At 44.2% G+C, this 27503-nt stretch overlaps 1 protein-coding gene across 1 annotated transcript in view; it reads left to right on the top strand.

Annotated features, from left to right (window-relative positions):
* The window catches only part of LOC128584555 (transmembrane protein 132B), a 432556-nt gene that overhangs the window by 153317 nt on the left and 251736 nt on the right, over positions 1–27503 (top strand). The window contains exon 2 of the mRNA XM_053589531.1: positions 23981–24872. Within this exon, the coding sequence (XP_053445506.1) occupies positions 23981–24872 (892 nt within the window). The remainder of the gene's footprint in view (positions 1–23980; positions 24873–27503) is intronic.

Raw genomic sequence — 27503 nt, 5'->3', positions numbered from 1 at the left:
GTGTGGCCCCTGCCTCTTAGCGGTGGGTGGTGCCTCCCTCCTTCTGAAGATTCTCTCTCAAGTTCCTCTGGCTTCTATAAGGACACATATCTGCTTTCCTTGCTCCTCCCAGGAGGCCCCCAAGCCTTCTCTGCAGGCTCCTACCTGCCAGACCTCTCCATGTGAAGGCCTCTCTTCCCAGGGCTCATTTTCCCACTCTGAAGTTTCTCTTTGGGCTGTTTATCCTACTGACTTCTATCACCACCTCCCTCTGATGACACCCAAGTCTCTCTCTCTAGCCCACCTCCCTATGAGGACACCCAAATCTCTCTCTCTAGCTCACAGGTTACTCTGGGGTTCCACCATCAGCATTTAACTAATGACCTCATGAGCATTTCCATATGGGGGCCCTACATACATCAAAAACTCAATATTCCCCAAGCAGAATGCATCAGCTATCCCCAAATGCTGCCCTCCCTGTCTCATGACAGGCCCGAAATTAAGCTTAACACAACCTTTCATTCTTTCTTCACTCTGTCAGCACTCAATAGCATTCCACCAAAGCTGATGAATTAATTTTCACGTCCTCTCTGCATCTCTTGCATCTTCTCTCCATCCTGGGGCTCTTTTGTAGTTTTGGTTGTGGTGAGCTCGAGGACTTCAGGGCTGATCAAACAAAAATAGATGACCACGAGCTTCCAGGACAGTGAGCTGTACTTGGGCAGCACTCTGACAGGCTTCAGGTGGGGAATCCATTACAGTGAGGGGCATTCTGCAGGCTGCAACCCCCACCTAGCCAGAAGGAGAGGAAGGAACTCCCAGAGAAGAGGAGAACTAGAGGGGGCTTAGGCATTGAGGTGATGTCACTCGGTAGCATTGTGGGATCCTCTGGGCCAGAGAGCTCCGAGGGGCAGCAGCAGTTCAGCCCAAGATTTTTTCCATCTATGTCTGGTGGACACTGGGTGCAGTTACTTAAGATATACAAAGCAGGAGGCTCTGCTGAGCTCGCTGTCTGTCTGTTGGGCTACATTTGAAACAATGGGTTGTGCAAAACTTTGGTTTTGGCACTGGTGCTCCTTAAGCTAGTGGTCTTGGCCAACTCTGAAGAAGTAGATGTGGGGGCCACTATTTAGGGGGTGACTCTGGCCCATTTGTTCTATTAGGTCACCGTCCACTTGCGCCTGGACCACTGTATCTGTTGTTCTGTCCTGTTTTTCCCATCTCAGTCCATTCTCTGGCATTCCAGGGTGATGTCTTACTAAATTATATTGACTTGGGTTACTTTGGTGGCTTCCCATTACCCCGGGTGAGGTCTAAACACCACATGGTGGCCTCCACCCACCTGCAGGATGTAACTTTTCACTCCTCTGTGGCCCTATACTGGGGCTCTCCCCTGTCCTGCCACCCTGACCCCACAGCCACCTCAGCCTCATGCTCTCCTGCCCAAACTCTTTCCTCCGTACCCCAAGGCCTGGCTAATTGCACTCATCCTTTGGGTACTTCTTAGTCTCCTGGGGAAGCCACCAGAAACTTATTCTCTCACAATTCTGGAGGCTGGAGGTCTGACGTGCGGTGTCAGTGGGTCAAGGTCCACACTTGGTCTGAAGGCTCTGGGGAGGGAGGATCCTTCTTCACTTGTTCTGGCTTCTGGCAGTTCCAGGTATTCCTTAGCGTGTAGCTCCATCACTCTAGTCTCTGCCTCCATCTGCACATGGCCTTCTTCTCTGTCTCTCTGGGCCCTTTTCTCTTCTTATAAGGTTGCCAGTCATTGGATTTAGGGCCCTCTCTAATCCAGTGATTACATCTGCCAAGACCCTATTTCCCAGTAAGGTCACATTCTGAGCTTCTAGGTGGACGTGAGTTTTGGGGGGACACTATTCCACCCACTGCAGGTCCTGTTTTCCTTGGCTCCCTCAAGACTGCATTAGGGTCCCCTCCTCGGTACATCTCCACTCTTACTGGTCTGTATCGGATTGGCTTGTTCACGTTTCAGCTGAAAACTAGACTAAGCTCCACAAGGGCAGGGCTGCCTGTAACTCCAGTGCCAGGCACAGAGCTGACCCTTAGTGGATGAATGGTGTTATGGACTGAGTGTATGCGTCCCCAAGAATTCATACATTGAAGCCCTCACCTCCAATGTGATGGTATCAGGAGGTGATTAGGCTTACATGCCCTTTCCAAATGAAGTCCCTGTGAGGGGACTAGTGCCTTTTTAAGTAGAGGAAGAAACAGCAGAGCTTCCTCTCTTCCTCCTGTAAGCACATGGCAAGAAGGTGCTGTCTACCAGCCAGAAAGCAGGCACTCAGGGATGCCAAATCTACCTCCATCTTGGACTTCCAGCCTCTAGAACTGTGAGAAATAAATATCTGTTATTTAAGACTCACGGTATAAGGTATATTTGTTATAGCTTCCTGAACTAAGGTAGAGGGTTATACCCGATCCATTCCGTCTAATATGAAACCCCAGGAGGCAGGTTGTTATCTTGCCTCCCTTTTCCTGATGTTGCTGGAAACCCAGGTGACCCAGATCATCAAGAGCCAGGGTGATTTTCCAGGCCCACCATGTTCCTCCACTCCTGGAGGTGGTGGGGGGAGGGCTCATGAGACATTGACATAGGGCATGGCAGGGTCCAAGTGACCTATGGCTGAATGGACAGGAGGCAGTGGGCTGGTTACTTTGCCAGGACACCCCCTAACAGGTGTCTCAGAGCTGCTGTGACTCTGTCTCCACGTCTCCCACTGTCACCCATACAGGCTGTATTCATCTCTCTTGGGATCAGCTTCTCCCAGCCCCAGCCCTTCGGCACTCAGGTGGTCTATGAAAGGGAGGAACAGGGACAGTTTTCAACTCGGGTACCAGAGATATTTCCTCCTGGAGTGAATATATCCGACACAAAAGGAAGAAAAGCCATTTCACAGAACTACCTGATTTTCCTTGGAAAGAATGAGATACAAGTGAAAACCAGTTCTTCTCCAATGCTATGATTTCTCAGGGTGAAATGTAGCCAATGAAGGGGAGAAGAGGGTTTCCCCAGGTCATGGAATGCGTGGGGTGGGGGTGCTTCCATTCCTTCTGGGTGGAATTTCGCGTTCTTCCGGAGCACCGAGAGCCCGCCTGGTGCTGGTGGCAGCCTGGGGTCTCCCTTCTGCCCCAGGCCGGTGCTTTGGGATAATGACTCCTTTCCTCTTGTGAGCCCATCCGAGTCGGGGTTGCTGTCACTTTCAAACAGACGACCTGGTCATATGGAGTCACTGAGCTTTGTTTAATGTTTTTGAAAGCAGTGGTAGAGCTTGGCGCATGCCCCCCAGATGCCCCAAATCTCAGTTTCATCTCTGGAAAACGGTGAAATGAAGCACCTGCTTTTCGCAGTGCTGGGGCCTCGGCCGCTAGGTGGCAGTGTCGCCGCGCATGGGGCCCGGTTCCTGAGCCGCGGCGGGCGGGGCCTGAGGGCGGCGGGCGCGGCGGGTAGGAGCCCCACCTCCTCGTGGCGCTGGACCCTGTGTCCACTTCATCTCCAGCTGACTGACTGCCGCAGAATAAGCCCTGAATTCCATTCAGGAAAAAAGGGACTGACAGCATTTGGGTCTTTTTCTCCTCCACCTCAATTCCCCTGTTGGGAAGTGATTTTACCTATGATGGGGGTTCCTGGCTTAGCTCCTGGGGTCAGTGTGATGAGGGAGGTTCTGTTTCATTCCTTGAGTTTTTTTAGGGGTTTTATTCCACAGATTCTGAAGTCCTATTATCATCTAAAAGCAATAATTGAGCCCTTCTTTGTGCTTTGAGTGAAATCTGGAACTAGCTCACACATTGGGCTTATCCAGGAAGGAGCTGGCAGAGTTGGAGCAAATGGGAAAATGTGCAGAAGCCATAGATTCCAGGAGCCAGGAGAGAATGTGGGAAAAGCCTGGACACCAAAGCTGGAGCCCAATCTTGGCTCTAGCCCTTACTTGCTGTGTGACCTTAGGCAAGTTTCTTGACATCTCTGTGCCTTCATCTTCTAATCTATATAATGGCTGTAATATTACAAACTTATATACTAATTATAGTATTCATAATATAATAATAGTGTTAATAATATAAAATGAGAATATTCTCCCATCTCATAGGATTGTGTAATGAGCAAGTGTATAAAGAGCTAGTACATGCTAATACATTTAGAACATGTTATTCAGCACATGTTAATTAACATGCTTATAGATGTTATTACAGTTAGAACAGTGACTGGCGTTGACAAATTCCTAGTTATTACTATTATCACCACCAACATTTTATTTTTTTGGATGCCCCTGATAAATTTGTGATATCTCTGCCAATATTGATCTCTTCTTTCTCTGAGATCTGGCAATACTTATATCAGGCAAGTTGACAATAAAGATTTTACTTTCATTTATTGCTCATAATTTTTTTGTTATGGACATGTCTTTTTTTAAGAGCAGCTCCTCAGAAGCAGGCTATGCCCTCTGCTTGCCTCTTCTCTTCACCGGGCCTCTACTTCTTACATCACTGGAACTTCCATGCGATTCTCCTGAGAAATTGACTTAGACCAAAAATAGGCTCAAGGTTTTTCGTTGATGTTGTTTGTTAATGTATTTGTTTTTGGGGAAGGCGGAAAGGGGTTTCCAAGCTACAGGATAGTCAACAGGATCATAGAAAGGATGTTGAAAGTCATGCTGTTTAACCCTTAAAAAAAATAATCTTACAGATTCACCAAAGCAGGTTCTCTAGGGCAGTGGCCCCAACCTTTTTAGCACCGGGGACCCATGGAAGACAATTTTTCCATGAACTGGGGATGGGCAGGGATGGTTTTGGGATGATTCGAGTGCATTTATAGTACTTTTTTCATAGTTATATTGTAATATATAATGAAATAATTTCATAACTCTCCAGACTGTAGAATCAGTGGGAGCCATGAGCTTGTTTTCCTGGAATTGGGAAGTCCCAACTGGGGGTGATGGGAGACAGTGGCACCCGAAGTGTGTTGCTTATGTCCTTAGCTCCAGCTCAGTTCATTGGGTGTTAAATTCTCATAGGAAGTGTGCCATCTAGATCCCTCACATGCGCACTTCACAGGAGACTCCAGCTCCTATGAGAATCTAATGCCACTGCTGATCTGATAGGAGGTGGAGCTCAGACGGTGATGTGAACAATGAGGAATGGCTGTAAATACAGATGAAGCCTCACTCACTCACCTTCTGCCAGGCAGTCCAGATTCAAACAAGCCATGGACTTGAATGGTCCACAGCCTGGGAGTTGGGGACCACAGGTCTAGGGAACAGCCACAAAAACCGGAAAAATGGGACACCATTTGTTTTCTCTTCTTCTGGACACTTCATGTGTTGGAAAATGCAGTTGGACTTCATTAAAAGGAAATAAGAAAGAGAACTTAAGAAATAAGAAAGAAAAGATACGCTACACATGATTTTGGATTTGCCAAGCTAGCTTGGGTTAATGGCGTTTTATTGTTTATAGTGTGTATTCATTTACTGTGGTTGTTGCAACAAATTATCACACAAAGTTGGTGGCTTAAAACAACAGACATTTATTCTCACATATCTGGAGGCCAGAAGTCCTAAATCAAGATGCTGGCAAGTTGTTTCCTTCTGAGAGCTCTGAGGAAGAATCTCTTCTAGGCCTCTCTTCCAGCTTCCGCTGTGGCCAGCAATCCTTGGCATCCCTTTGTTCATAGATGCATCACTCCAGTCCCTGCCACCGTCTCCATCTGGCTTTCTACTGTGTCCCTGCATCTTATCTTTCTGTCCTTTCTCATTGGATTTAGGACGATTTCATTTCAAGATTTTTAATTACATCATCAAAGGCACTGTTTTCAAAGGAGATCACATTTACAGGTACCATGGATTAGAACTTGAAAACATCTTTTCAACAAATTATGCAAGGCAAGTAAAATTAATTACATACCTGATGAATAAACACTAAGTCTGGGGCTGTGACTCAATCTGGATCCTGGGATTCTTACTTCCTTTCCCACCTCTGCCGTACTCAGCCTTGGGCTCATTCTCAGAGGATGGGCAGGGGTTATGTGAGTGTGAGAGCTGAAGTGAGGCAATAGGGAATGGTGGGGACTGTGGCAAGCTTTAGCTGCAAGTGCTAGCTAAAGAGAGCAGTAGCTATGCTGATCAAGCTGGTTATTGCTGGGTAGGAATACACACCCAACCTAGGGAAAGCTTATTGTATTTTTAAAGAAAAATCAGAACTCTGGATTTTTGTATGACTAATTAAATTTTTAGAAAAACACCAAGTAGATAAAATAAAATTTGTCTGTGATTCAGTCAGAGTCCGTGGAACCTGCTTTCTTAACCTCTGCCCTAAGTGTTGGGAGGAAGCTGGGGATTGTGGTGTGAAGATATTCCTAGTGGGTTAATGCCTGTGTCTCAGGACTGGCTCAAGGCAAAGTGAAAATGCAACCCTCTGTTCAAAAATCAAATAAAAAGTGTCAATAAAAGTGCTAAAATATAAAGCCTTATTTCTTCCTTCTGAGATCTTTATCAACTTGTCATGGTTTTATTTGCTATTTAATGACATCCTGCAAAAGAAAAATTAAAATCTTATATCGTTAATATACTATTTATCTTTTTATTGTGCAAGACCAGTTTTAAATGTAACTATAAGAGCCATGAACTCATATGCAGAATCTTCAAAATTATATCATTTGTATTTTGTAGCTCATGCATGCATGGGCATTTCATTGTTACCAGAGTAATGGAAACACTGCACAGAACTGTTTTTATTTTACTCCTTTTTTTTTTTTGTAGAGACAGATTCTCACTTTATGGCCCTAGGTAGAGTGCCGTGGCCTCACACAGCTCACAGCAACCTCCAACTCCTGGGCTTAAGCGATTCTCTTGCCTCAGCCTCCCAAGTAGGTGGGACTACAGGCGCCTGCCACAACGCCCGGCTATTTTTTTTTTGTTGTTGTTGTTGCAGTTTGGCCGGGGCCGGGTTTGAACCTGCCACCCTTGGTATATGGGGCCTGCCCCTTACCGACTGAGCCACAGGTGCCGCCCTATTTTACTTCTTAATATGCCCACATTCCTCCAGCACCCTCTGCCTTCAGCTTCCTGGTGAGTAAGGAAGGACCGACAAGAACAGGACCTCTGTGTTGTCCAGTCTGTGCCATTTCTTGTTTGTCATCCTTTTCAGCCTTATGGCTAATACAGGAAGGAACAGGGATGACGATAGGGTAGGGTTCCTTTGCTGGTTGCGCTTTGTACAACATCTCTGCCCTTTGTTCTGAACTGAAGTGAGTTCTATTTGAATGGAAAACATGGCTTCTCTGAGCTGTCTGCGCCCCTGCTCACGTGTCACATGTGCAGTGTGATTCCCTGTGCTCCCCTTGAGTCCTGCTGATCTCCACATACCGTAGGTCCCCTGGAACTCTGCACTTCTGGGGCATCGTAAGTGTTCTGTGTCTATGTAAATAGGGCCGTAAGGAATGCATAGTCACACATTTCTCCTGTGCATGCATCCTTGCCCCATTAGATTCCACCTACAAAGCACACATTCAGAGATATGACTCCTAAGAATTTCAGAGGTGAAGAACATACCACGAGCATTACACCAAGTACAGTTCCTGCTGAGCTTGGGGCCCTGTGGGAGTGCCCAGCTGGCGTGTCATGAAGCCGGCCCTGTCCATCCTTCTGTTTCCTCCCTGCCTGCTGAGATCACTTTTGAAGACTCAGCATCCTAAAGTAAACATCCTAGTCTTTTGGTGGATGTTGGTTTATTTTGGGTCCCGGATTCAGGATTTCTAAATTCTGTTGCAGAGCAACTGCTAAAATGTCTGGTTTGTGACTTCAGGCCTATTCCTGATCTTTATTTTTTTATACACCACTGGTGTTGAGAGTAGTAATGGCAGTAAGAAATCAGTCTAGACTTGGTGCAAGTTGTTTCATTTGAGAAATAGAGGAGTTTTTTTGTGTGACTATGCTAGAAATTCTTTCTTCTTGTCACAATGGTGCCCTGATGATGCAGCCTTTTGAGATTGCCTTCTTTCACTCAGCCTAGTGCAGTCAGAATGTGCCCACACTGTTGTGTCCGTCCATCATCTACTCTCTACTCTGCCTTATTGCTGGGTGGTACTCCAGCCGACCAACGTGCCAGTTTTTTTTTTTCTTTTTTTGAGACAGAGTCTCACTTGGTTACCCATGGTAGAGCGCCGTGGCATCACAGCTCACAGCAACCTCCAACTCTTGTGCTTAAGCGATTCTCTTGCCTCAGCCTCCCAAGCAGAAGGGACTACAGGTGCCTGCCACAATGCCTGGCTATTTTTCTGTTGCAGTTTGTCATTGTTGTTTAGCTGGCCTGAGGCTGGGTTCTAACCTGCGAACCTCTGCTTGTGGCCAGTGCTGTAACCACTGTGCTATGGGCACGGAGCCCAATGCACCACAGTTTATCTGTCCACTCACTGGAGGTAATTTGTGAAAACACATAGTCATGACTTTTTTTTTAATTAAATCATAGCTGTGTACATTAATGCAATTATGGGGCACCATGCGCTGGTTTTATATACAATTTGAAATATTTTCATCAAATTGGTTAACATAGCTTTCCTGGCATTTTCTTAGTTATTGTGTTAAGACATTTATAGTCTACATTTAGTAAGTTTCACATGTACCCTTGTAAGATGCACCGTAGGGGTGATCCCACCAATCACCTTCCCTCCGCCCTTCCTCCCCCCTCCCTCCCCTTCCTCTCCCCCTTCCCCATATTCTTAGGTTATAACTGGGTTATAGCTTCATATGAAAGCTATAAATTAGTTTCATAGTAGGGCTGAGTACATTGGATACTTTTTCTTCCATTCTTGAGATACTTTGCTAAGAAGAATATGACATCGTTTGAATGCAGATCCAGGCTGACCTGAAGCCAGCCTATCCCTAGACTTTCTCTGACTGCTGTTAAATTGTAACTTTGTTTAGACTTGCATGGTTGGGGGTTTCTGTGATATTAAAGAATCATTTTTAATTTCAGTAATGACCAGGGGAAGGAAAGGCAAGTCTGAATTGGTGAGAAGTTCAAAGTAAACAGGCTTTCGCTATGACAGTTGTATAAATGCAGTTGCACAGTAACAAGCCACCCTACTGGGTTACTCATGGTGTGTCCTGAAGGGTGGTGGCAGGTGATACCCCAATTGACACAAAGGGAAATTGAATCTCAGGGGGATGATGTGACTTGTCTTGGTACATAAATTAAGTGGATGGCAGACCTGGGGCTCCAGCCCGGGTGTCTCTCTGCCTCACATAAGCCTCTGCGGCTTCCTGTTCAGACAGTGGCAGAGCTGTCAGGATTACTTAATGGATTTTCCTTTCTTATTTAAACAATCTCCAAGGTGTCCAATTTAGAATAAATATAAATGGAAATTAGAACAAGGTCATCAAAATTTCCTACTGTTTAACAGCTGACGGTGACTATAGGAGGTCAAAATTATTGTCACTAAGCGATCTGTATAATCCATTTAATAACACTCTCTCTGCATCTGGTGCTCTGTGGAAATCTCTCATGTGGGCTTAACAGCTCTTCACTTTAGTTTCTCTGAGGGTCTTCATCTCCTCTTTGCTAACAAAAGCACAGTTAAGAAAATGCCGTGCATTTTGTTTCAACTTTTTAGTTGGGGTGGGACCACCACTATCCACATTGTAAGCCTGTATGATGTATTAGCTGGCTATCACTAGCTGCTGGAATAAACAAACTCCCCACAGTGGTTTAACATGGTGAAAGGCTGTTTCTCACTCATGTCCAATGTGGATGTTCATGTTTGGTAGGCAACTTTTTCCACGCAGAGATTCCACGCCCGAGCTCCTTTTAGCTTAAGGCTCTGTCATGCCCTAGGGCCTCTTGCTTCTCACTGGTAGAAGGTAAAAGCTATACACGTCCATAGAGGAGAGGCTGGAAAAATCCCCAGCTTGGCAGCTTTGGTAGCATGATGGGTGGGGAGATTTTTGTCTTTCTTTTTTTTTGAGACAGAGTCTCACTTGCCCTTGGTAGAGTGCCGTGGCAACCTAGCTCACAGCAACCTCCAACTCTTGGGCTTAAGCAATTCTCCTGCCTCAGCTTCCCAAGTAGCTGGGACTACAGGAGCCCGCCACAATGCCCGACTATTTTCTGTTGCATTTGTCATTGTTGTTTAGCTGGCCCGGGCTGAGATTTTTGTTTTTCTTCCAGGCAGTTGGCCATCTCCGCCACAGATGTGGTGCCTTATTGTCTAGATTGAGGCCCTTCCACTCCCCTGCAATCCCATGCTTAAATTTCTAGTATTTTATTCCATGCTGTCCTCTCTCACTTGGCTAGGTTTGGGTTCGTGCGGACAGAGTCTACTCATCCTTATGCATGAACGTGGTGAGAATAAAATGGTCTGGGATAATGAGTCTTGATAGTGTAAACTTTATCTCTGTCCCTGAAGGCAGCCTTGTCTAGCCATTTCTGCTTTTAGTTTTGTCATTACTTCTATAGCTCCTTTCCTACCTTGGATTCTTGAGTTAATACATTTAGATAGCAGGGCTCTCTCTATAAAAGACATGGATTTAGTTGATTTATGCAACTCCTTCCCTTTAATAGCATTTAGGATCATGTTTGGCTGCAAGTAACAGACACATTGGTCACAAGGGCAACTCGTCTTAGGCGAGTAGGATTTTATTTTATTTATTCTCTCATCTATGCCGTGACTGGCTTCTCTGTCTTCCTGAATCACGTGCTCCGGGTATAACTTTGGTCCCCATGGTTTCACGGTGACTACTCTATTTCCATCCAGCATTCACACTTGGAAGGCTGACATTTCTCTGGAGGGTTAATTCAATGTCCTTAGAGAAGAGTTGACTTTTTAGGAGTTACTGGGGATGAACACCAAGCATTCTACCTTTTAGTCAGGCCTGGGGCATTGGAAAGAGGTCCACCCAGGGTAAATGTCCCATTACAGAAGTTAGTGACTTCCGCTTGCTAGCACCCCTGTTTTCCATTCCTATCCTCACTATATTGCCAACATGGAGTCAAGAACCTGTCTGGGGTCCCAGTGGGCAGAGTGGCCCATAGACCAGTGTTTTTTAACTATTTTTTTTTTGAGACAGAGTCTCACTCTGTCCCCCTGGGTAGTGTGCCGTGGCGTCATAGCTCACAGCAACCTCAAACTCCTGGGCTCACATGATCCTCTTGCCTCAGCTCTTGAATATCTGGGAGTATAGATGCCTGCCACAATGACTGACAGAGTCTCACTTTACCGCCTTCAGTAGAGTGCCATGATGTCACAGGACTCACAGCAACCTCTAACTCTTGGGCTTCAGAGATTCTCCTCCTGAGCAGCTGGGACTACAGGCGCCCGCCACAATGCCCGGCTTTTTTTTGGTTGCAGTTCAGCCGGGGCTGGGTTTGAACCCACCACCCTCGGTATATGGGGCCGGCGCCCTACTCACTGAGCCACAGTCGCCACCCATGCCTGACTGGTTTTTAGAGACAGAGTCTCACTCTTGCTCAGGCTGGTCTTGAACTCATGAGCTCAAGCAATCTACCTACCTTGGCCTCCCAGAGTGATAGGATTACCTGTGTGAGTCCCATGCCTGGCCCTTTTCAACCTTTTGGATCTCATGGCACACTTGAACATGCAGTTAAATTTCTGTGGCACACTTAAATTATGTTGATCAAAAAAAGTTTTTTTTTTTTTAAAGGAATGTACTTACTGTACTTTGAACTTCTTTCAAAAAGAATTTAATGAATGATCTTTAAAAATTTTTGCAGCACACCTAAGATCCCCTCATGACACACCAGTTGAAAATCACTGCCCTGAACCTTCTGCAGCATTTGCAGAATATTTGCAGAGAAGCTTTCCTCTTCTGTCTTGCCCATCAACTCCCTTTTATCTACATTCTATCTTCCATAAATTTGTTGAAATATTTTATTTGCAGATGATCCTCCTCCATTTCTCTAGGTAATAGGTTTCTTTCTTTCTTTCTTTCTTTTTTTTTTTGTACTTTAATGCTCGTATTCATCTGGGTTTCTGTGGAGATGTGAGTGTGCTCAGTCTGCCACTTACAATTAAATTCTATTATATATCTTTCTTTCAAAAGGAAGAATGTCACTATGTGTCTTAAATTGAATAAGCAACACATGTTCATTCTAGAAAATCTGAAAATACATCGAAAAATGTAGCAGGAAGTTGAAAGGCATCTGTAATTCCCATATGCAGATCCTCACTTCCAGGTCAGAGTCCATTTGGGTTCTGGCATGGGCAACTTCACACAACAACTCTAAAGATAACTTGGAAGACAGAAAACAGGGAAGTGTTGCTAACAGAATTTTGGTAAAGAATAGCGACCTCTCAGTGTTAATTTGCTAGGGCTGCCAGAAGAAAGTATCACATATTGGGTAACTTAAACAACTGAAGTTTATTTTCTTATAGTACTGGATGCTAGAAGTCCAAGATCAAGGTACCAGGAGCTTTGGCTTCTTCTGAGGCCTCTCTTCTTGGCTTGCAGACTATCTTTTCCCTGGGTCTTCACATGGTCTTCTCTCTGTGTGCCTCTGTCCTAATTTCCTGTTCTTCTGAAGACAACAGTCGTCTGGAATTACAGTCCGCCCTAATGACCTCACTTAAAGACCCTATCCTCAAATACAGCCACAGTCTGAGGTTAGGGCTTCAACCTGTGGATTTTGGGGGAGATAACAATTCAGCCCTTCACACTCCTAAGTAATGAACTGTATTGCAAATCCACGTTAATTTCAGCTACACTGTATTGGTATGAGTATAGTCGCGGGAAAGAGGAGCTAAAGCAACAATTCATAGTTAGACTCTGGTATATTATCAAGGACTTAAACGTAATCAGACAGAGAGCATTAAAAATCACTGGCAGAGGGATAAATTATACAAACATGGTTTGGAGAAATTGGCTGGCTATGTGGAGAAACAATCTCTAAGATCAAGGCTGAGGCATGTGCCAGGAATGGATGGGAAGAGTGGGTGTGAGTGGGTGTTAGTGAATCAGAGAACAGTGGATAACGTGTGCGTACCCTGACACAAAGTCTTCACATTCAATTAAAATGAACCTAAACTATAAAGTCAAATAAGATCCTTCTGCTGGCTGAATTCAGTGCATGCTACCTTCTAGCTCTTCACTTCACATTATACACCAGTAGAAATTTCAGATGGATTGAAGGATTAAATATAAAAGTAGAGAGACACACAGCCGCATATACACCATCCAGAGAAACCTAGGCAAAAGTGTAGGTGAGTGTCTATTTGATCTTGGGACATTGGAGAAGATTTTCTCAGCTTAAGAGCAATGGTAAAAATCATAAAAGAAAAGATCAATACTCTTTGTTATGTTTTAAATCCTGTGCATTTGCCTTTGATTGTCTATGTAGGATGTCTGTACTCCCAGAATGTAGTCTCAAGTGCTCTGCCTCCTGACTCTTTCTAAAACAATGGCTGGTTTGGGATGAAAGTACATTCACGAGGAGAGTGCAGAAGGTAGGATGCTTTAGAATCACATCCTGGATTTCATTTTTCTGTTGAGCCAGACCATCCAAAGGCAGTCCGCTGTCTTGGCCCACACCGCTTTGCCCCTGTGCAGAATGGCTGTTACTTCATTACTCTTTGTTGTAACGGCCCTGCCTCCCACGGGGGACCCACCCCACCCCCTGCGGGAAGCATCCTAATAGACTTGTGATGGACTGTGGGCCAGTGGGGACTCTCAGCAGAGGGATTTCTCTTAGCACTGGGAAGAGCTTTGCTTCTTACTTTTATCTTATGGATGATTTCCAACTAGTGACCTAATCTTGGGTTTTCAGAGCTGGGCAATTTTAAGCCACACTCGCAGTTCCCTTTAGTCATTCTTTTTTTTTTTCTTTCTTTCTTCCTTTTTTCTTTTTTTTTTTTTTATTGTTGGGGATTCATTGAGGGTACACAGAACCATGTTACATTGATTACCTTTGTCAGATAAGGACCCTCCTGTAGTTGTGTCATTCTTAAGCTCTTCCAAGGTAGATTTTGCTATCTGAGCTGTCCCCTGGCAGCAGAACACAGTGGCTAACAGTGCAAACTCTGCTTGGTGCTAGACTTCTTAGGTCAAATTTCACTTCTGATGCTTATTAGCTGGGTAATCTTAGGAAAGTCACTTAACCTCTCTGTGCCTCAGTTTCCTCATCTATAAGTGAGGATAATAATCAAATATTCATATTGTAAAGACTGTCAGTGCTAAAAGAGTTAATACCTATAAAATGCTTAGAATAGTGTTTGGTCTGTAATAAGGATTATGCAGATGGTGACTATAATGGTGATAATGATTTTAATACCTGCAAAATGCTTAGCATAGTGCTTGGCAAATAAGTATTATATAAATGATAATGATGATTCGATGCTAATTTTCCCTTTGCTCTTATTTTTCTACATTTTATCTTTTATTGGTATAATTTATAAAGTCATCTCTAATCCTTTATGGACTTGGTGTACATGATCCAAGACTGGTCTCAAGAATGGCTGTCCTTGCCTTGTGGCAGGTGCCTGTAGTCCCAGCTACTTGTGAGGCTGAGGCAAGAGGATAGCTTGAGCCCAAGAGTTTTTTTTACAGAGTCTCACTATGCCACCCTGTGAGTGCCATGGCATTACAGCTCACAGCAACCTCAGACTCTTGGGCTTAAGTGATTCTCTTGTCTCATCCTCCCAAGTAGCTGGGACTACAGGTACCCACCACAACTCCTGGCTATTTTTTTGTTGTAGTTGTCATTGTTGTTTGGCAGGCCTGGGCTGGATTCGAACCTGGCAGCTCTGGTGTATGTGGCTGGTGCCCTAGCTGCTGAGCTACAGGCATCGAGCCTGAGCCCAAGAGTTTGAGGTTGCTGTGAGCTATGATACACGGTACTCTACTGAGGGTGACAAAGAGATTCTGTCTCAAAAAAAAAAAAAAAGCGGCTGTCTCTGCCTTGACTATTTTATGTACCTAGTAGTGTCTTTACCAGCCTACATCCACAGATAGAGCAGGAAAATAGGTCAGCTGACCCAGGGCATTTTAACCTAGCTCTTAGCAAAACAGCCAGAGTTGTTTCAACGTTTAGAGTGATGGTTCTTTCTAATGCTGCTCATTTGAATCATCTGTGGAACACAGAAAAATCTTGGGCCCCAACTGATACCATTTGAATGAACTATGAAGTAGTGAGGTCTAAGTATAATACAGAAGGTGCCAAAAAATGGTGTACACATTTTAAGAAAGGAAGAAACTATTTTTAAATTGTAATACTCAAGTCATCTTTGATTTCTGCAATTATAAGAGGTATAATATACAAGATAACAAACATTATTTGTAAATATTGAGTATTATTAACATGATTTTAATACAGCTTTTTCCTTTCTTAAAATGTGTATACATTTTTTTCACATCCTCCGTATAGATGTTCATTGTGCAGCAAGCATTGAGAATACTTGCCTTAGAGCAGCGGTTCTCAACCTATGGGTTGTGACCCCTTTGTAACAATGAAAATACATCCTGCATATCAGGTATTTACATTACGATTCATAACAGTAGCAAAATTACAGTTATAGGAGGCATTAGGAAGGTTGAGAACCACTGCCTTAGAGAATACAGAGGCAGTTGATAATTGGGTATTTTGTTTCAAAAGAGACTACTTTTGTGGGGAAATACATTAGGGCTCTACCTCTGCTGGATCTCACATTCATATTTAACCTTAACTCAAATACAGTAGGTCCAAACTACATTCCCTATCTTTTTCCCTCAGAATTGATGTTATTCCTTTATTGTCAATTTTGTTGATAGTTCCATGTATCACCATACCTAGGAGTTCTCTATGATACCTTCCACTGTTCTGCAGCCTCTGACAGAGACAAGCCACTCTGGACTCCTGACTTCTTCTCTAAGAACTTCCACCTTTTAGGTTTTATCTTATATACCTCTCTAGGGTATGAATTCTTCCTTTCTACACCTTCCTTAATGTGAAGCACTATAGGGCAATGGTTAACAGTTGGCCAGGATTCCTGTCCTGGCACCATCATTTACTAGGTATGTGATTTAACCCCTCTGTGCCTCAATTTCCTCCTCTGTTAAATGCCATTGTTAATTTATTGACCCGAACTTGCCTTTCTATTCTCTACTGTGCAGTATTGTGGTTGGGACTCTGCAAACCACAATTCTCTTGGCCAGCTGGCCCTTCTTAGGCTCTCCCAATAGGGAGAGATAGAGGGGAATGCAAAACTGGAGCTGGGAGGAGGGGCCTGATCCTTCCCATTTGCTCTGTGACTCCTGTCTGCTCCTGCCTGCTTCCTGTCTGTTTCCTCTCTACTTCCTGTCAGCTCCCTGTGTGCTTCCAGTCTACTTCCTGTTTGCTCTCCATCTTCTTCCTGTCTGCTTCATATCTGCTTCCTGTTCCTGTGAACCCCAAGCTGGCCACACAGAGCTGCGCAGCTAGAGAGTTGAGAAGAATTTTGGGACAAAGGCAAATGTCATTCCTGCCTGCAGTGACAGGAGGCAAATGTCACTCCTGCCTGCTACTAGTGCCTGGTAGCCTCATGCTCTCCTGTCTGTATGGTCTCTCCTTCTTTAGAGAAAGATGTGTTTTATCTAGTTTAGAAAGGCAGAAACTCACCTGACTTTTTCCATCTTGACTTTAAACTAGTGGCTTTTGAATTCATTAGTCAAGTATTTGCTACCTTTCTCTTTTTGGTTCTATAGTGAATGACTCATGTTTCAAATGCTGAAGTGTGGGAGGAAGGCTCTGTTCCCAAGGGTACCATGAAGGGATGCAGCTGCGGGCAGGACAAACTAAATGGAAATCTACAATGTTATTGCCCACACAGCTGATTGTTAATAGATCATTGACCACCTGCACTTGGCCTCCTTAATCCAAGAGCATTTGGTCTAGACTGTTGTATTTGCTATTCCTTATGAGGCTCTTGGATATGCAAAGTAGTTTACAGATAGTAATGTTCTCCCATATTTATCAATACCTTAAAGGCATGGATCACTGGCTGTTTTGCTAAGAGTTGGGGAGTTGGGTCTAGATGCCCTGGGTCAACTGACTATTTTCCTGCTCTATCTGTGGATCTAGGCTGGTAACAAGTACATGGGAAGGGAGACACAGTCATTTGTGACCATTGAGCAATGGAAACCTCACTGGGTGAACAGTGACCAGGAACTTGGTCTTGTGAGTACTGACCACTGAGCATATGACCTCCATATGGCTAAATCTTTGGCCTCATTGTAGAACTTCCAGGTCAGGTAGGCAATACAAAGAAGTGGAAAGGCTTTGAATTGGACAGAGCTGGTTTGAATCCTTACTTTGGCCATGCTCAAATTGCTTAATTCATCAATGCCTCAATTTCCATCGTTCTTCAAAAGGGACTAAGACTACTCATTTTATAACTGTTGTGATAATCAGCTGCCCCAGCAGGTACATATAGCAATTAATTTAATTCTGCTTGAGAATTAAAGCTTTTTGCCTGGCAATCCTAGTCTCCAGCTTAGTGACCACACTGATGTGCTATTTGAGGAGGAAATAAATGGAGTGATAGTGTTATGGGAAAATGCTATGTTAATAAAAATGGTGTCTATTAACAACCCCGGGAAGAAGCCAAAGAGAAACTCAGAAGGAACACAGAAAGATTTATTCTCACAAGCATTAAACCAAGGCGTATTAACTGACAATCACTCAGCACACATGTATTTAATTTCTGCTAGGTACTAGAGATTTAATACTAAATGGAACATCAGAGTCTTTGCTCTCAATGGTGCTTGAGAGAGAGTAGTGCTTTAGTAGAGAGAAAGGATGGTAAATAAATTAGTGAGTAAAGATATAAAGACTAATTTCAGATGGTGATAGGAATATAGCAGGATAAAGTGACTAGTGATTGGAAATATTAGTCAAGCTTTAGCCAAGAAAACATAAATCACTCTAGTTATTTTGAAAACATAAATTATAGTGGGAATTTAATAAAGGGAATTAGTTTCTCAGAGATTTCATCACCTGAGAAACTAATTCTTTTTATTAAATTCCTACACCAAATTGGGTGTGGTAAAGTACCATCTGGGCATGGTAATCTAGAGATTAATAACAGCAGGAAGGTGCAGCTCCATTTTCAGCCTTTTACATGTGGCTGACCAGTTCTCCCAGCACTGGTTATAAAATAGGGATTCTTTCCCCCCGGTGTATGATTTTGTTTGCTCTATCAAATATAGATGGGGATATGGAACTGGCTTCATCTCTAGGTTCTCTATTCTGTTCCATTTTTGTGCCAATACCATGCTGTTTTAATCACTATAGACCTGTAGTATAACCTGAAATCTGGTAACGTGATATCCAGATTTGTTCCTATTTTGTAGAATTGTGTCAGCTATTTCGGTTTTTTTTCTGGGTCCATACGAAATGTAGAACTATTTTGTCAAGATTTTTCAGGTTTGATGTTGGTATTTTAATGGGAATTACATTAAATCTGTAGATTGCTCTGGGTAGGATAATAATTTTATGTTGATTCTTCCCAGTCATGAGCAAGGTATGTTCTTCCATCTGTTAACATCCTCTGCTATTTCTTTGCTTAGTGTTTTGTAGTTCTTCTGTAGAGATTCTTTCTTAAGTAAATTCCAAGGCATTTCATTTTCTTTGGCGCTGTTGTGAATGGTATTGTGTCTTTGATTTGATTCTCAGCTTGCCTGTTGTTGGAATATTTGAAAGGTTCCTCCCCAGCGAGAACAATGTGTGGGTGTATAGCACTCTTCTCTGGGTGAAAGACACAGCTACAACTTAAATTTTACCTTATAAATGCAAACAACATAACCTAACTGTATGTGCCCTCATATTAACGTGAAAAAAATAATAAATAACAGCAGGAAGCTATTACTGTCTTTTGGGCTGGAAGGAAGAAGGGAGGAGGTTGGGTTATCAAAACTTAGAAGCTGGAAGTAGATGCACCTCCTCAGGGAGCTGGGATCATAGCGCCCTCTACTGAGAGCTAAAGTCACAGAGGAGATGCAGTCTCTGCCAAGTGACTACTGCAGAGAAGAGACACGGGGGTGAAATACCCAGGGCTTTCCCCCTTCCCACCTGCCAGTCTTCTACTTGAGCTTCCCACTTGCTGAACACATACAGAAGCGGGGAGGAAGGGAAATGTAGTTCCCTGCCTTGTGGAGAAGAGCAGTGGCAGGGCTGGATTTGACGGGCAGAGGAGGCCTCCCTGAGACATCTTACTGGGGAGTCTGCTCTACTGATGTGGGTGGCGATCTTCCCCAGCACATGAATAGGCGAGAAGAAAGGCATCAAAAGGGCACCCAGTGGAGTGGTGGAGCTAGTTGGGAAAAGTCTAGGTGAAAGAGAGCATGGAGGATCTTCTAGTCTAATCCTCTGTCCCCAGAGATGACATTTACTATAGCACTCTGAATTGATGTTAATGTTCACAAAGACCTCCTTCTAGCTCCTGACTTCCCTGAGCGAGAACTCAGTGAGGGCTGTGGCTATTCCCGTGGTTTCTAGGTGGTGGCGAGTTATCAGCTGTTAGTCCTACACTTTGACAGATCAGTGAGGGATTTCTCTTGCTGGTGGTTTTCAAAGACCTGCTCATTTGGTCTGTTGGAAAGAGACCCTGTATGCCTGGCTCTCTCTGCCCATGTTGTCTTGTGTGAATTAGACAAGCAGGCTCAGCTGAAGAAATATCAAAGGCCTTGACCCTAGGTGGGTGACCAGTAGCCACAAGAGTAAGTTAGTTTCCAGACAGGGCTGGTAGTAACACTGAAAGGTTACTTCATACCATCTTGGGGTTCAAGGCTACAGGTCCCAGGGGTCCTGACCAAGGCCCATATCCAGGGATGATTTTGTGTGCCAAGTGTGGTAGTGACATCCACTCATTCACTTTGGTCATCAGTCCCTGCCAGGATTCCCAGTGCCTTGTAAGTTGTTTTACAAGGAAAACATTAATTCCCTCCCTGACCTCCTGCCTAAACTCTCTTTGGGGCTTCCTTAGAGTCACCTGCCATTGACATTTCGAGTCAGAGCATCCTTTAGCCACAGAGCATGTGTCTCAGGTGCCTTGTGCTTTCTCTGACCTGAACTTGATTCTCTTCTTGGTTCATGAGAAGGGCAGTTCTGAGAAACCCTTTTCAGGGGGTCCTCCCGGAGCCTTCCTCATTCCATGCTTTCAGGGCCCACCAGGTTACAACTGGTGGTGAAAAGCTTCCTAGGAAATAGGCAGAGGGACTGAATAGGGCCTCATTTCACATTCAGAATGCAGGCCACATGGTCTACCTGCCAGTGGGAAAAACAAAGGTAGTGACATTTTGCAATTAAAGGGAGGGTGTTCGTGTCTGAGGCCATGGGTTTTTTTTTTTTTTCAGGACACAGTCCCATGGCTCCATAAAATGCTCCTGAGTTCAGATATTGCATTTTGTTGCAATCTGTTTGGAGGGCAAAAACCAGGGCCTGGCAGCTGATGTTTATAGCTTGCCATATAAGCTTTCAGACAAAATTTGTATTGCATTTTGCTTGAGTTATGGTAGGACAAGGGTATAAACCTCGCAACGCTGTTTCAGATGAAATGGAGGCTTTGGCTACAATAAAGAAGAGAAGGTGAAGCTTTAAATTTCTCGTAAATCAATTTTTGAGAGGTGTAAAATAACTACATAAAAGATAAAGAAAATAAAGCGATCCACAATGAAAACAGAACATATTAAAGTTTGCATTTATTTTAATTTCCCTTTCCACATCTGTAAATGAATCAGAATTTCAACCTTGCATTGGACTGCTAAGTTTACGAGAATGTAAAATCTGAACCTCTCCCTTCCCAATCTGGTGGGCCGCGTGCCCACTGAGCCTGGCTGAAGGGTATTGTCATGCTGCACAGGCAGATGTCCCCTGCTGGCTGTGCTCCTGTTGCCAATTAATTCATGAACCAATTCACCTGGAATTTAACTCCCTGGTTTGGAGAGGGGGAAATAAACTGACTAAAAAAAATCATCTAAATTCTTTGGAGTTGTGCTTCTGTACTGCTTGTCATTGTCAAAATGCAAATTGCCCCTTGGTGGCATCAGCTGCTAAAACTTTTCTTTACAGGAGGCTAATTCTTCAAAATCATTTCTCCCTTCTCTTTTTTGATCCAAAGGCTGCCCAACCTATATGGATACCTTCTGGAGGAAACCAAGGTCTACATTATAAAAGGGACTATATCATGTGTTACTGTAAACAGAGTTGAGATAATTTGAACAAAGTTTTGAGGTCTTCTTTTTCCATGAACAGTGTTGCGTTATGATGCTATGGATTTGGTGACATCATGGTTCTGATGGTAGTTTAATATACCCTATAGTGTGGTTTTAATTACTTATGTAATCATTTCTTTAGTGAGAGATTTTGGGGTTGCTTCCAGCATATTGCCAGTGTAAATCATGCTTGTAATGAATATACTTGTACATTAATCTCCTTCTTGGTCTCCTGATTATTTCCTTAGAAGAAATTCCTAGGTGAATTCCTGAGATGGGTATTTTTAAGGGCCTTTGACCCAGTTTCCTAAATGCTTCTAAATGTTAACTGTGTTCTCTATGCAGTTTGCCAGTTCCTTGGGAGGGGGTGGAAACCATGTCTGTCTCATTCCCGTAATATCCTCACAGGCCACACTACTGCAAACATAATAAGTGAATAATAAATATATTTAGATAAATAATTGGAGGGATAAATAGGTAATTATCCTCCTCCAGAAATGAACCTAATTGATGACACTTGAGGGGAACTTGCTTTCTGAATGCCTTCTTGGAGAAAGGATGCATCAGCCTGGATGGGGGCTGTATCTTTTTCACCATCTCCTAATTACAATTTTGTCACCCTCTAGGAAAGGAGAACTCACCAGCAACAGCCCTGAACAGGCCAAAAAGTATTCACATCAATGAAAAGCTACATTCTGCAGAATTTGTAGTGGCTGTAGGAAAACATGTTACCAGGAGTCAGAGTCAGTGGAGAGGGATTTGTCGTTTCCTCCTCTGGTGATGCAACATCTTAAACATCACTGCCAGCTGCCATTTCTCCCTGTATTGGTCAGAAGACTGGGCTTCAATGGTGGAGGTTTATTTCAGGGCAAGAGAGAAAAGAAATCTGTCTATTGTTGGCCTGATTTGCTGACCGAGGTTCCTGGTGGTTGGTCTGTACTTTGAAAAAGCTCCTTGGGGGGCAGCGCCTGTGGCTCAGTGGGTAGGGCCAGCCCCATGTACCAAGGGTGGTGGGTTCGAACCCGGCCCGGCCAAACTGCCAACAAAAAAATAGCTGGGCATTGTGGCGGCGCCTGTACTTAAGAGAATTGCCTAAGCCCAAGAACTGGAGTTTACTGTGAGCTGTGATGTTACAGCACTCTAGTGAGAGTGAGACTCTGTTTCTTTTTTTTTTTTGTAGAGACAGAGTCTCACTTTATGGCCCTCGGTAGAGTGCCGTGGCCTCACACAGCTCACAGCAACCTCCAACTCCTGGGCCCAAGCGATTCTCCTGCCTCAGCCTCCCAAGTAGCTGGGACTACAGGCACCCGCCACAATGCCCGGCTATTTTTGGGTTGCAGTTTGGCCGGGGCCGGGTTCGAACCCGCCACCCTCGGTATATGGGGCCGGCGCCTTACCGACTGAGCCACAGGCGCCGCCCGAGACTCTGTTTCTTAAAAAAAAAAAAAAAGAAAAGAAAAGAAAACTTAATCTAAAAAAAAGAAAAAAAAAAAAATGAAAAAGCTCCTTGGGTCTTTACTGCCTGTGTTTTTCCACTTGAAAGAAACACACAGAAATAGACGTGTGTATATACATACACGCACATGTGTAAGTATGTGGGATATGTTTTAATTGACAACATAATACATGGCTGTTGTAACATTAAAAGAAAGTAGAAACATAAATGATAAAAGGCACAAGTCTTTCTCTGGGGTTCTGTAGGCACACAAACATGGATATCTATACATTTACATCTCTATGAAGAACCTTGAAGTTTTACATCGACAGGATCATCTATGACATTTGTGATTTGTTTTTGTGCTTAATGACATACTGTGGGGATCTCTTCATGTATGCTCATAAATCTCTGTCCCGTGGTTTGTACAATTGCCAGTGATTTCACTGTAAAATGTATCGTCTCCTATTGATCAACCTTTAGTACAAAGTAAAATAATATATAGTGATAATAATAGCAGGAAAATATTGATTGAACATTTCTGTGTGCTAGCCCTGTTCTAAGCACCTCACGTTTATTAACTCTTTAATCCTTACAAAAACCAAATAAGGTAGAATTTATATTTCTATCCTACTTTGTATGGGGACATTTGTGGCACAGAGAGGTTGAGTAACTTGCTCAGGGCTGCTCAGCTGGGAAGTGGCAGAGCCAGGATTCATATCCGGGCATCTGGCTCAGCACACATGCTCTTAAGTTTGTTGGTTTGCTATTCTAAATGATGCTGCAGTAAATGTCCCATGTAGATATGTCATTATGAGTTCTCACTGATGTTTTGGAAGGAGAGATTTTTAGCAGTGGGAACGTTGAGCCATAGCTTCACCCTCGTTTTGATAGGAATTATGGAGATGTTTTAATGTCCCAGCAGACATCACGTTTAGGAGAGACAGAGAGTAGCATAGATGTCAGAGTAAGGAAGCATTAACGTGTCACAGTTAGTGGCACAAAGCCTGGGGGATAGGCTTGGTAGGTTGCAACCTGCTCTCTGTGGGGCGATTAACAAGAAAGACAGAGCCACAATCCTCTAAGGTTGGGATTTTGCAAGAACAGGAGGAAGCAATGTTTTCCCTCTGGGAAGTTAACTGTCCAGCCCCAAGACTACTGGATCAGTGGTAAATGAGGTCCCGTCTCACTCTGCAGTGCTACTGGGGACGATCCTGACGAACGTACTTGATATAATTATAGGACTTCTGCTGTGATGAGACCCATGGGGAAGAACAGGGTGGTGGTGGAGGGTGTTTTGTTGGGGAGGTGGGTGGGACTGCATTGCATGTGTCTCATAGCAGAGCCTGGGTTTATTCTTTGGCTTTCTTTTCTTGTGCAGTGACAGACAGCCGAGGGATCGTGGACAGCCTGCAGAGGTTTTCCTCACTTCCTGCTTACTTCCCCACGAGCTTGAGCATTTCCAACGCAGAGGAGTCTTTCTTCCTTAAAGAGGCCAACCAGGACCTGACACGGAACTCCAGTCTGCAGGCCCGGGTGGAGCCTTTCTTCATCTACCGGGCCCGGAGCCCCCCTGTCATCAATGCCAGCTACGGCCCGTTTTCAGTGGAGAAGACCATTCCCCAGGAGCTCCTGCTGATGTCCATGCCCTTTGGCAACATGGAGAGGTTTCCCTTCAACTGGAAATTAAAATCCCACATCCTTGACAGCTCCATCTACTCCAATAGACCCAAAGTGCAGACCTTGTTTTATATCACTGGCATGGGCTGGGATGACAGCGACCCTGCGGATGATCTACCCTGTGTCAAGATGTTTGCTTTCCCCGAGGCCAGGGAAGTAGCAGCCAGCTGTCGGCTGCAGGGGGCTCCAGGACTTTGTGTGGCTGAGCTGGAGCTGCTCCCTGAGTGGTTCAGCTCTGGCCTGGACCTGGAGCCCGAGGAGGAGATCCCAGCCCTGCTGGGGGGTACCGCCATGGAGCTCTTCTTCACACTGTACCCGGCCGATGAGGCTGGGCAGTGTCCTCTGGAGGAGGAGGGCAAGTGGGAGAACAACATCCATTCAGGCCAGGAGAGCCCACAGCCGGTGTTTCCTGCCCGGGAGAGGATCGGGAGTGTCGTGGTCTACCCAACACAGGATGACCTCAAGTGGTCCCTGGTGACCTTGGATGAGAATGTCGTCATCTCAGTACCTCTGAACCTAGTGCGGGAAGGGGACACGGCCACCTTTTTGGTCTCTCTCACGAGCGGCTCTGTGGCAGACCAGTTCACTCTTAGGTAAGAGGCTTTGTTGAATTGGATGGGACAGAAATAAACTCCTGGTGATCAACGAGTTGTCAAGTAATAAAATGGCTTTTGATCGCTTGCTGAGTATTGCCAAAGATAAATGTAGCTGGGCGTTAGTTAACTTACAGTAGGGGAGAAAGCAGAACTCCAGTCCTATTTGTGCAGAGGTGATTTGGACATTTTAAAGTGAGAGTGAGGGAGGGAGTGTGGTGGCTGCTGAGCAGAGTAAGAGAAGTGAAATAGCACAAAGGGTGGGTCAGGGCTAATGGGATGGGGCCACCTGCATCTGCTTGCTGGCAGTTATCCCAGTCAGGGTTTTGTTCTCCCACAGAGGCTGGGAGACAGAGGCCCTGCCTTTCCTGATGATTATATTTTAGAGGAATAGTCCTTGAGAGAGATGCTTCTTAGTTGGCAAGAGACATATTTACAATCATAAGCTCCTTTTAGTAAATGCTCTAAGAAAGGGAGGTCAGGGCTGATCATCAGGCGTGTGTGGCTGGAATAAACAGTAAATCCCCCTGGCCGTGCTGTGTTTTCTCAGGCAGGCACTTTAAGGGGGCTGAGGTCATCTTGTAGAACAACCTTATCTTACTAGAAGCCATGCTAGAGTTTGGCCAAGTTCCCTAGTGCAGGGGTTTGGATGGAGTTGTCATGTGCTGAGAGTTGAGCAGGTCTCAGTGTCTTGTGTAGTGAGAAGCTGAAAACATAAAATAGAGACTCCTGTGAGACAATAAACCAGGGGCTGGAAATTTTTTGGGGTGAGGCATATAGTTTTTCTGGTGACTAATCAAGTTGGCTGTTGTAGTAGGAAAGCAGCTATAAATGAATGGGTTATAAATGAATGGGTGTGCCCATGTTCCAAGGATACTTTATTTATAAAAAGAGGCAGAAAGCTGAATTTGGCTCATGGGCCGTAATTGGCCAACCCCTGCAACAGATGATCACATTTGAACTTGAGTATTAGACACCACCAAGTCTACAGGAATTTGAGCTGGGTCTTGAAGGATGAGTGGAATTCGAGGACAGAGAAAGGAATGGTTCAAAATTGGGGGAGCAGAGTTCGATCAGGAGATGGAGAACTACACATGTATATTAAAAGCAAGAATTTAATATAAAGAACCAACCATGAACTGGGTGTAAAGAAATATTAAGTAGGTAACTGAAAAGGCAAAAAGGCAGTGTGGAGGTATATGGTATTAGGAAAGCAGGTGCTGCTATCACCTGTTAGGTGGGGAGAACAAAGGGAGAAGTTAAAATTACAAAAACTTGAAGCTTGGAGAGACACCCTGCAGAGGAGAATCTCAGGCCCTGAGAATACAGGTTTGCTGGTACTGGTTGGGGCAATGAAGGTTGTTCTTCAATAACTGGAAATACTGCAAACTGGGTTCACCTGCCGAATTGCAGCTGCTGCTGTGAAGCAGTGAAGCCAAGCGCCACGGATCAGAACAAGAAACAAACAGGAAGCCTGTGGTAAGGGGAGAGTCTGTCTTCCTCCTCCTGCCTGCCCATCCCTGTAGCGGCCTCTACTGACAGAACAAAACAGGGTTCACAAGAAGCCGCTTTCAGAGTGCCAGCCCCCAAGCATCACAGAGCTGAAGGGTGGGTCTGAAGGTAGGAGGCAATAGTCTCATAAATGTTATAGCGCGAAAAACGGGGAAAACAGTAAAGAATAATTATGACCTGTAGGAACGACTCCAAAGTACCTTAAACTGGAATTTAAAGGACGTCCCTAATACCAGGTAGCAAATTTACACAAATGATAACAGGCATTTATTCATACAAAAGACTCAAAGAATCCAGGTAAACTGAGTGTTGCCCTTGAACCCCTCCTTCCAAATCTTAGTCCTTTCCCCAGAAATAATGAGATTTAAAAAAAATTCTTGGGAATATCTTTCTAAATTTAAAAAAATTGCATTTATATACACATATGTTTATAAAGAAACACAGGTTTTTGACTCTTGTTTTACATAAATGGTGTGATGGCCATGGAATATAGGCTGTTTTCAAATGCTGTAATGGATATTTTGTACATAGCTTTTGAATTTATGTGTATTTTACTAGTTTTTTTTTGCAATTTTTTGGCTGGGGTTGAGTTTGAACCTGCCACCTCTGGCATATGGGGCTGGCGCCCTACTCCTTTGAGGTACAGGTGCCGCCGTAGATTTTCAAATTTGATATATGTTTAAAAGTAATGTTCTTTTTTTCTCTTTTTTTTCTTGTTAAATCATAGCTGTGTACATTAGTGCAATCGCCTGTACCCATTCTAAGATGCACCATAGATGTGGCCCCACCCATTACCCTCCCTCCACCAAAACCTCCCCCCTCCCTTCCCCTTCCTTGGCCCTTTCCCCATAGTCTTGTGCTATAGTTGGGTTATAGTCTTCATGTGAAAGCTATAATTTAGCTTCATAGTAGGGCTGAGTACATTGGATACTTTTTCTTCCATTCCTGAGATACTTTGCTAAGAAGAATATGTTCCAGCTCCATCCATGTAAACATGAAAGAGGTAAAGTCTCCATCTTTCTTTAAGGCTGCATAATATTCCATGGTATACATGCACCACAATTTGCTAGTCCATTCGTGTGTCGATGGGCACTTGGGCTTCTTCCATGACTTAGCAAT

The sequence above is a fragment of the Nycticebus coucang genome, chromosome 4, assembly GCF_027406575.1.
Source record: "Nycticebus coucang isolate mNycCou1 chromosome 4, mNycCou1.pri, whole genome shotgun sequence".
NCBI lineage: Eukaryota > Metazoa > Chordata > Mammalia > Primates > Lorisidae > Nycticebus > Nycticebus coucang.
Note: the sequence above shows the minus strand (reverse complement) of the source record. Positions and strands in the feature narration are given on the sequence as shown.